General features: G+C 29.6%; 1 protein-coding gene across 1 annotated transcript; it reads left to right on the top strand.

The window, feature by feature from the left end:
• Nucleotides 1–1,702: 1,702 nt before the first annotated feature.
• LOC134691126 (uncharacterized) lies at nt 1,703–8,930 on the top strand. Its single transcript, XM_063551398.1, has 4 exons — nt 1,703–1,839; nt 2,871–3,098; nt 4,328–5,158; nt 8,400–8,930. The coding sequence occupies exons 1-4, from the start codon at nt 1,798–1,800 to the stop codon at nt 8,403–8,405; spliced, it is 1,107 nt and encodes a 368-aa protein (XP_063407468.1). The 5' UTR covers nt 1,703–1,797; the 3' UTR covers nt 8,406–8,930.
• The last annotated feature ends 2,437 nt before the right edge of the window (nt 8,931–11,367 follow it).

Below are 11,367 nucleotides of genomic sequence, written 5' to 3'. Positions count from 1 at the left end.
TACCATGATTAAGGAGTTACGATGGAAAAATTAGATAGCATGACCTTTGACTGTATAATATATAACATACATATCATCGTCAGAATATATTAACCAACCTTCATAACTAACGTCACGGTTGAATAGGTGGAATGATTCAATGATGTAACCAATCTAATCAAAGTGCAAAAAGTTTAAACATATAAGACAAAAGGTTCATAAGTCACAGATCGGGTGACAAAATGAAATAAGATTAATTTCTGTAAATCTGACTCCCTTAATTTGTGACAAATTATTTAATGGATCATACACAGCTCTTACTATTTCAGCGCATTTACACAATTCCTGCCCAAACCCCACCCCTCAATATCAAATGTCCATGCATATCTACTGCTCGGGGGTCCTCTTTCTATATATACAAGGTGATATGACGTGCGACCAGAATAGGTCACCTTTTCAAGCTTGAAAATATAAGAATAGGTCGGAAAAACTATCAGGAATATATGATAAGGTCAATAAAGTTCCAATAACTTCGAATTCGTTTGTCATCTTTGTTGGTGTTTCCTACCGTGTTTAATCAACCAATAATGAATTTTTACTATTTTGACAGTAGCGGATCCAGAACCTTTCATAAAAGAGGGGGGGGGGGCTGACTGGCCTAAGGGGGGTCTCTCCAGTCATGATTCAGTGATTTCCTATATAATGAACCAAATTTTCCCATGAAAAGAGGGGCATAGGCCTCCAGCCCCTCCCCCAACTGGATCCGCCTATGTTTGTCACTTTTGTATTCCACTGTTACGTTACACACCAAACAATGTATGCAATATATGAAAAGGTATGCATTATTAAAATCTTATAGTTATAATGAAAAGCGTGGGGTAATAGACACCAAGCGGCACCCCCTATAAATTAAATTTTAACTGAGTGCATGCCACGTTCAGTCATGATTTTTGTTAGTAACCATAAATCCCTATTCAATAGCTCATCAAAAACACTCCCCTCCCCAACCTATAACGGCCAGTGGTTGTACCGGCCACTGTGGCTGTCCCCGGCCTTAAAGTACAAATTGTCAATGCTTTTGCGGTAATCTTTAAAGATACTGTTCGTTGAAAAAAATTCATGCCAAAAAACAAATTAAATCAAGAAGTGCACTATGCTGCCATCAAATATGTGTTGCACACGTGTCCGTTATGGTTTACTTATAATGTAGCTGACTATTTATATATACAATATTTAAATATTTTATTAAAAAAAAATCATATTTCATGAAAACAAAAGATTCATAAACGGCAATCTCTTTTTAAAAATGAATAGTAGGCCTACTATAACAGTTCTTGAAGTTGTTCTCTTTGATGTTCAAAAAGTACAAAACCAAACAGCTTACTCATCAAGTCTGGAAAAATGTAGTTTACTTGACCTTGAACTTGATACCATAGTTGTTTATTTTTAAAACATATTTTTTATGATAAATAAGCATCGCAAGGAAAAGAATTATTTACAAAATGTCACATTTCACCTTTTGAAATAATATCGAAAATATGGATCAAGCTCATGGTCCAATTTTTCAGAATAATAACAAATTGTGATTACGTGACCTAGGTCAGGAACGACAACACATAGTTGTTTACGTCATAAAAATAGACTAGAACTCTCTCGATTTTCCAGCATGTTACTATTTATAAAACTTGAACCCTGAAGTTCACCATCATAGCCAATCAAACCTCGCCACTGAGATATAAATGGAATAGTTTTTCAAAACATGAAGTAAACACGTTTGAATACTCAAAGTGAAAGGACTATGTAATTGTCAATCTACAAATGGTTCAAACAGATTTCAAAGGTTGGAGCAGGCTTAAAGTGGTCAGTTTATATTTATTTTTATTTATTGTTTTCATATTTAAAATAAAGAATGATTTTAATGCATAATAATGCGTCTTATAAAATAAATGTTGATAACAGAGAGCTGCAAAAATTAAATTAAACGTCCAGCGGCAAATATAATACATATTTTGGAAAACAGATGAGAAATAATAAAAAATGTATTCAGTATGAACGCCAGAAAACGCCAATGAGAAATAAGAGGGTTCTCGAATCAACTTCCCCTTAGTTCGTGAATGATTTTTTGAGAAGAATACAAATATTTTTATGCCTGCATGCAGACTCGATTCTCACTATTATTTGCATTGCAAAATACCAAAATTCTGTCGGTCATTTGACAAATATTGCGGATCAGGACCTTCGGATCACCACTTTTCGATAATTTTTCCAAAAGAATAGAAAAAAAGGTATCAGTAACTTTTTCTTATTTCTCATTTTCACGTTTTATATGATTTATGTTAAGGTTTATTTTAATATATATATATTTTATTTACTATGTCTTACCTTCCGATTTTACTTTAACTATCGATCTAACTTATGCTCTTCATTCTTGGAGGAAATAAAGATGTATATGATTAGTTGAAACATATATTCTATATGATGACGAACATGTCACCATGCATATAGTTAATTGTGACTTTGTGTTAGAAAACACGGTAGTTTATAATTTTTCACGATCTCTAAATGTTTGCATCCTTAAAGCAGGGTAATCAAATTTAGAGGCGGAAGGGGTTGGGAAAATTAAATGGAAGCAATGAGGAACCGTTTCAAGAAAACTTTCTGTGTATTAAAGATGTTCTATTTTCAAACCATGTGAATTAACTAAAATATGCATTATTGTTTGCATGTATTTGAAATATATCATGATTTTTCATTCAAAAACACACAAACAATTAAGAAATAAATAGGTGATTATGTGTCAGTGGAATTATTCCTAATATGATTTATTCAAAATGAACCAATTTCTACTTTTTTCAAATTTCTAACAAAAATTAAATAATTTTACGTTTCAGGACAGGACAGTCATGGATATTTTGGAATCATCGGGAGTCCCAGCAAAATTGGTCCGAAAACGTCCAGGTAGAAGACCATTAAACGTTGATGCCAAAGTCAAGGTAGAACGCAGCAGACAGAGTGCAAGGGAATGCAGAGCGAGGAAAAAACTACGATACCAATATCTAGAAGACCTTGTCAAGTGTAAAGAAAGAGCTATTTTCAAACTCAGAAGAGAACTTGAAACAGTAAGTTGTATGTATGAACTGTCAGAAAGTGGTCAGGATAAGAGGGAAATCGGACTGATCACAGATATTTGGGGTATATAATGGGTCACTCTGAAAAACCAATAGTTTATTCTTATTTACAATTTTCTACAATATGTAGACATATAGCAAATTTCAAAGATCCAATAGTAGTCGATTCACAGTATTTACATTTTCCACTATCCACACGAACCCTTAGTGTTGGTAATAAAAGTACTTGTTTGCAGTGGAGCCCTTAATACCTGCTGGACTGACATTGCTATTGTCCCTGAAGGCGACATTTTGTGTGCCTGAATTTTAATATGGTGCAGGTACACGATTAATAATCCAATTAACCAATTTGGTTAATGATATTTATTTCCTACATTTTCAACTTTTGCTTTAAATTTGATCATTTATTTATCAAGAAATGTACATTTATACCCGAGGGGTTAAAGAAACAGCATTACAAAAATGCAAACATTATAAAAATATTAGAATATCATATTTCATTCTCTAGCAAGTTTGCCTCAACCAAATGTTATCAATCTTGTTCACAATGTTAATTACCATAAGAACTCAGATGTATAGGGTAGTATCATTTTTATAGCTTATTAATAAAGTTATGTCCCTTTATAACATTAAATGCAAGTGGGGCATCACCTGTGTCCCATGGCACATTACCCATATAGTTCACAAAATCGTATGGTAGCAAATAGTACATGTATGTTGACGCTCAATATAGGCCAGTTGTATAGATTCAAAGCCACCCAGAAACATTCCGTCACAATGACCTTCATTTAAAAGTTGATTTATTTATGAGTTTGGTAGACTTATCACCAGGTCCTGGTCCAAAGCCGATGTACTATTTGCTAACTGTTCGTTGAAGAAAATACCCATCTTTTATGCTGTCATAGTGGATTGAATTTTATATTTATTCAAAAGAAGTAGTTCTACTTGTACTAACATAGAAATGTTTTTTTGTAAAGAGATTAATAGCACCGATTAAACGTCGAAACATATTTAGAACTTATTATTATTAAAATAAACATGGTTTATTTAACAATAAACGTGTCCATTTTGAGGATCTGAACACAATCCATAACATGTGGCAACTTACTAAAGTGGTCCAATTGTATACATAGTAAAACATGTAACCATGGTAACAGTGGTATTGAAATGTTTGTTCAATACAGATCTGCATACAACATTTTGTCAATCTTTATTTCTAGTGGCGTAAAATGTGCATAGAAGTGGATTCTGGGACAATACCAGAAAGTTTAATCAAGCGTCTGAATTTAGAACAAGCAAAACCTGTGACGTCAACAGTAGACTTGAATATGACAAGGAAAAAAATGGCCCCAAGACTAAGTTCTGACGAAACACCAACAATTAAATCTAAACTATTTTCTCTTTTGACTGAACCAATGTCAAAGAAAAAAAAGCATTCTAATATTGGTGGAATAAATCATATGCAATGCATGAAACAACAAGATGATGCATTGTCTATAGAGAAAAATTATCAGAATTCAAATGTATTCTCAAATAGTGACCAATCAGAGAGTGTTCCGAGTAATAGTAGCTCACCCGAGGCTTTTCTTGATATAAGTTCTAGTTCTAGGGAAAGTATGGACACTAGTTCAGCAATTGTGGATTGGATATTAGCAAATGAAGATATTTTACAAGAACAGGTAGAAACATCTTATATAAAGCCTCCAGACTCTGTGGAATCAATCTCATCTCAAAGTTCTTCTCAGGGAAGTCATTTTCATGATGCTAGTGGAAATGGCAAAAGTCTTCAAGACTATGTGAACTATTTGATGGATTTTACTGATACGAATTCAAAACAAGATGGCGATATTTCAAATCAAAGCAGGCAACAACCATTAAATATTGCTATGGACCAGGATATAGTGAATTTGACTGCAGAAAGTAGTGTAAATGTTGATCAAATATATCCAGCATTTCCAGTGAACAATTATTATTCAACAGATATAAATGAAGACATGTGTAGTACTGGTTTCAGTACAAGTTTAGCAACCGGAAATAGAATGAATCGTTCGGTAAGTCTAATTGACTATCCAACAAATAAGGGTACACAGGATGTGCAACGTTCAAATAGCGCTGAATTAGTTCCTGACACGCAGACAAATGACAAATTTCCGTTTTTGTCTTTCCTTTTGACCAATGAGGATTCTTAATTCGCCTTCTAGGAATCTAATGCATTCTGGGTAATGCTTTTTTCAGTGTACATCAAAACGTTTTGATTAGTTCAAAACTTCCTAAACGAAGGAAATTCAACTAATGACACAGCTATATTTTCATTGGTGTACAAATAATGAAATTACCCATAGTTCTTTAGATTTTGAAAAAGCTAATTAAAAAACCTTGCTTCTTTCAGATGAAGAATAGTCATTCAAAATATATTCAGTTGTTTGTATATTTCACTGTTGATTCTATATATATGGTGATAACTTGGTATTATATACCTAAAAGTCAAAGTGCCATTTGTTGTTTGTTGTTTATTTCATTATTATCCCGGTTCTATTTTTATTTTATTATTGACATTTAATATTATCCCGGTTCAAATAGAAGTATCATACTTCCCCATTGCTCAATGGCCAGGTTGTTTATAGGGCATTACTTGTGTATATAACTATTAGATATTTTAGTGACTAGTTTTGCTATTTTTTTTCTCTTAATTGTAAATATATATTTTTTTGAAAGTGCCATGCTAGTATAGATAAACACATTTGAATTTTAAAAATATATTTCAAAATTCAAAAAATGCAATTTAAATATAGATAGTAAATTAAGAATAAAAACTGAAAATTCAAAAAATATTACGTGCATTTATTATTGCGTGTTTTTCATTTAAAAATAAATTAGATTTTATGTTTTGCAAAATTCAGAAAAATACTGTATGACTGTTTGATTCAAATAAAAAAAAATCGTGCATTTCTTGCCATTATAAAAACATCGTAATATTTTTTTAATTTACAGTACTCTTTTTTTCTTAATAGAAAACATTAAAAAATATAGATTTTTTTTTAAAGATTGTTTTGTATATATATATATATATATTCGAAAGTGCCATGCTAGTTTTGTCTAACACAATTTGAGTTTTAAAATATAATATTTAAAAAAAAAAGCAATTGAAATATAGATAGTAATTTAAGAACAAATACTTTTTTTTTAGATAGAAAACATTTAAATAATTGAATTTTATGATATATAATATTTAAAAAAAAATGCAATTGAAATATAGATAATAAATTAAGAATAAATACTTTTTTTAGATAGAAAACATAAAAATAATAAGAATCTTTAAAAAAAAAAATATTTTGTATATTATATATTTTTTTAAAGTGCCATACTAGGATTTATCAACACAATTTGATTTTTAGAATATATTTAAATAATGCAGTTTATAAGTATAGATAGTAAATTGAAAATAAATACTCGTTTTTTCTAAAAAGAAACCATTAAAACGATTCTTTCAAAAGATTTTTTTGTTTTTATATATTGAAAGTTCCATGCTAGTATTGATTAAAACAATTTGAATTTTAAAGTATATTTAAATATGTTTAATATTAATATTATATTAAGTATAGATTGTAAATTATTAATAAATACTCTTTTTTTTTAGATAGGAAATAATTAAAATAATTAGATTTTTTTAAAAAGCTTTTTTTTACCTTTCTACCTCCTGTCAAATGACATCATTTAACATTCCAATTCTCAGCGGATTTAACATATATATGGTCTAGATGGGGGGTATTTTTTCTTACTTCTTTAATGGGTTAGGCCATTGTTCTCCTTTCTATTATTTATTTTTCTAGTTATTCTCGATACCAGTCATTGGACAAAAGTGATTTTGCACTCATAAAATGTCCTATCATTTCATCTAAAATGAATATTTTTCAAAAAAAATATTATCAATTAACTACATGATTGATCTATATGAAATAAATACCATACAATGTAGAAATGTTAAAAGTTTTATTGTTTATTTGGTCATGATATTATTCATGCTTATTTTAATTTTCTGATGCAAAGGTGAAAAACAAAAATAATTCTTGAAAAGTTTGCTATGTACACGATGTATTGTAACCAAATTAAAAGATGTATTGTAACCAAATTAAAATCGTAAACATTTTCATTTGTGTTTATCGCATCAAATAATTAAAACGAACCACACAAAAATTATGGCCAAATAAACAATTAAACTTCAGACGTGTCTACACCTTTTGGTATCTAATTTATTAAAAATCATTCATACAGTTACTCAGTAATATTTGTCTGAAAAATGTCAAGTTAAGTTGAAATGTTAGGACATTTTTTGAGTGGGAACTCACTTTTTCTATGACTGTCTTTATATATTTTAACACCCAACTATTCTTTTTTTTTTATTATTATTTTGGCCTATTTTTCTGTGAACTTTTTTTTCATATTTTGCCATTTTGCTTCTTATTATATATTCTTTTAAAACCCCATCTAGACTATCATAACATACTCATTTGATTTTCGTTAACCTTTATAACGTGTATATTTTATGATAAAAATCAATAATAAAAGAACAATGAAAGAAGCAACTACAAACGAACTGGATCTCTGTTTATTTTAGATGTTTTTTTAATTATTTTTTTTCGTATTTATATATTTATATGTGAAAATAAAGACTTTAATAGGGCAAAAAATACTCTTCATTTACATGCTACCTCAACCCAAGTTTATATTCAGGTTTTGAAAATATGGCTGCTTTTTTGTAGAATCATGCATTTATAAATTATGTTGTTTGGCAACTTTTTTGCCAGTAATATTGTAATAATAATTGTAGGTTTAATAAAAAGTAATATTTCTTATTTTGACACACTTTTTAACATTTCAAAATCTGAAGAAATTTGGGTCATTTTAAAAAGCTATGTTTGCTAAAAAAATTTACATACTTTAAAAATTTAAAAGATGCCGTAGTTCCTGTTTAACGGATAAATAGTGTGTTTTTTTTTTAACAAAACACAACATGTAAAAAAAAGGTCACAGACCTTGTTAAAAACTGCATACAAAATATTTGATGTAAAAATATAAAAAAAATTATTAAAAACAAAAAAGAAAAAAAAAGAAGAAAAAAGAATAAAACAAAAAATAAAACAAAAAAAAGTTACTCGTCGTTGTGCGAGTGGCGCTTTGAATTGGTATCAATTTTACAATACCTTACATATTTAATAATTGTATTATCTTGGATGTATGAATTAATTTTTTTATAATAAAAATAAAGAAGCCATGACTTTCTGTTCATTTTAGGTATGAAACAAAGTCAGAACAAAGTCAAAAAGAAACACAGAAGTTGTAGATCTCATATCGTACTGACAAACATTACTATTATTTATATCATTATACTGTAGATTGTCAGAGGTGTCACCATCTTGTGTCTCTAATTATTCCAACTTTAGGAGACTCATAGACTAGACAGATGAAGTAAATCAATGACATTGGTCTTACAAGTACATTTTGATTTGAAAATTGCACACATAAACCATGTCGTACAAACTAATGAATTACTAGGGATCACCACAAAACAAATTAATGGTGGAGATTATGAAATAATCATTTTGACAATTTTTATTAATTTTTATATACATTTTACAATACTTATAAATGTAAACATTAACGAATGTATCTTATTGTATACAACAATTAAAACTTGTAGACTTTCAAAAATTCTTTCAAAACTATACTGATTAAGAATAAAATTCTATGGCTTCCTCGATTGATCTCAAAACTCAGATCTATGGATGTTTGCCTCCTCCTGTTACTGAATTTTTGCCAGATATTTTAAGAATTCTCTGTTTTAACCATGATGTGCCATTAAAATAATTTTCCTCTAACCTCTATTATTCCTTTCATAATTTTATTGCATATGTAGTTTTAAAAGAAATATTTGAAAATCTTTTAAAATCCTGGTTATTTTGAAACAGAGCAGCAAGCAAACATTCTTAATCTGAGAAAATTAGAGTGAAACTTAATAATCAGTTAGTAGAGGATAAAAAAACCACACTCATTTAACATGTGGAGATCCCTGGGTCATATTTATAAGCATTCTTGTTATATTGTTTGTCATTTTGTTACATAATAAATTTGTTACTAAAAATTTAGTTTCATTTCAGCCATATATTTCGAATAGATAAATTAGTTTCATTTCAGCCATATATTTCGAATAAACAAATTAGTTTCATTTCAGCCATATATTTCGAATAAACAATTTAGTTTCATTTCAGCCATATATTTCGAATAAAGATAAACGTACCTTTCGTCTGAGTTTGGTATGCTTAATTCTGGAGAATATATATATTTTAAATTCTTGTCAGATTAGTACAGACACAACACTACATACACATAAAAAAGAAACTTAAAATTGAGCAAGAAGAATCAACTCGAAGCTATGGGTTGAACTCTGTTTTTTATGAAGGGTTAACAGTTTCAATCCAACTAAAGGCTTATTGTTCATCAACACTATGGCTATAACATGTCTTTTGCATCACTTTAAGAAAATGTTACAACTTATAATATAATGAATATACATGTACAAAATGCATTGAAGACCTGTTGGTGACCTTCTGCTGTTGTTTTTTATTTGGTCGGGTTTTTGTCTCTTTGACACATTCCCCATTTCCATTCTCAATTTTATTATCAAATGTTAGTGTGAATATTGCCAAAAAAAAAGATACCATAATGGGAAGTCTATTTGGTTTTCAAAGGGGTTGGTGTTGTTGGAGATGATTTTTATGCCAACTGAATATCCATTTTAACCAAAGTTCTTCTTTGTTTGCCCTCCTGAAAACACCTTACAAAAAGTGGATAAAATTCAGGACTTAGAATACCATTAATACACATATTTACAAGGGAGAAACTGTATTGTTTCTTTTTCAAATTGCTTGTGCTTTTTTATGCAAGTATTTTAAACCAGATGCAAAACTGAAAGTTTCACCTCTGTTAAATCATATTCCAAATTCCCTGTTAAATCTCGCTTAAATTCTGTAAAAAAAAAAAAACGTTGACTACCGACATTTCTCGAATGTTCATATTTATGTCTACGTTTGTCGTATGTAGGTCACCTTGATTAAGTTATTCATGTTTCTAAAAAAACATCAGCGAATAGCATCTACGATTGTCATGCAGCACATTTGTGCAAATTGTAATCTTGAAGCCCTGCTAGCCTTATTCCTTTGGAGTACTTTGATTTTTATATACTTTTAGAATATAAGAATAAATGCCGAACGTATTATGATCTCGCTCTCTTACTTCGGGGATATATAAAAGAATTTGACAAATATCTGATGCATTTAGAAACATCTGTGTAAAAAATTGAAATGTGATTGATGTTCAGTGGCTAGTAATGTTCTCAGTGACTGTGTGTATTTTTCGTCATTTCTCCACCTCATCATTTTATCATTAAGCTGTAATTTAAGTAGTGACCTATTTTAACGGATGTATATTCCTTCCGACAACTCATATGAAAATTTAAAAGGGAAAAGGGAGTTTTAATCGACCCTTTACCAAAGTATAGATACCCCATTTTTTTCGCCTACGTGATATCACGTCACGAAGTTTATATTTTTCCTTTTAAGGTCAAATTTATGTAACTACATTTTTCCTATTTAGGTCATGTTTATATAACTAGAACTAATATACCAATAAGAAAACAGCATTTCGGAAAGTTACGTATACCTAGCAATGGTCGTCGGAGTGGAGAATTTGACATTCGTGATTTTTAACAATGACAATGAATGATCAACAAGATGACCTATAAACCTTTGGTTAAATTTTACACATAAAACTCTATATAAATTTATATTGATTATTTAAAAAGATGCATCAATGCGCATTGTACATGTTGTAAATTTTTCCTATTTATGTAGCTGCATTATTAATGTTTGTAGTATAAGGAAAATATAATTCTTCAATTTTACATAACATCATTTCTTTTAGAAGTACATACAAAGAAACAACATTAACTACAATGTGAAGTGAACACACATCGAAATGTAAACATAGCAACATCAAAAACTATAAGGGTAAGGGAACACACATATAAAATGAAACTTAGGAACAAAATAAACTCCAACAGGAAGGAAACACACTTCAACAAAACGAAATCATAGGAACATAATACTAGGAGCTAGGGAACACATATATATATAAAAATGAAAACATAACAAGGGGAATGGAATACACATGAAAATCTAAAAATGGGAACATCATTAACTAAATG

The sequence above is a fragment of the Mytilus trossulus genome, chromosome 11 (assembly GCF_036588685.1).
Source record: "Mytilus trossulus isolate FHL-02 chromosome 11, PNRI_Mtr1.1.1.hap1, whole genome shotgun sequence".
NCBI classification, from domain to species: Eukaryota; Metazoa; Mollusca; class Bivalvia; order Mytilida; family Mytilidae; genus Mytilus; species Mytilus trossulus.
The sequence above is the reverse complement of the archived record's forward strand: the minus strand, read 5'-3'. Positions and strand labels throughout refer to the sequence as shown.

Excerpts from the sequence above, each read along its gene's own strand:
- LOC134691126 (XM_063551398.1), top strand. The coding sequence starts at position 1,798 with ATGGTTCAAACAGATTTCAAAGGTTGGAGCAGGCTTAAAGTG. Across the intron at positions 1,840-2,870 it reads GTTGGAGCAGGCTTAAAGTG|GACAGGACAGTCATGGATAT; the intron begins GTCAGTTTATAT and ends TTTACGTTTCAG. Across the intron at positions 3,099-4,327 it reads TCAGAAGAGAACTTGAAACA|TGGCGTAAAATGTGCATAGA; the intron begins GTAAGTTGTATG and ends CTTTATTTCTAG.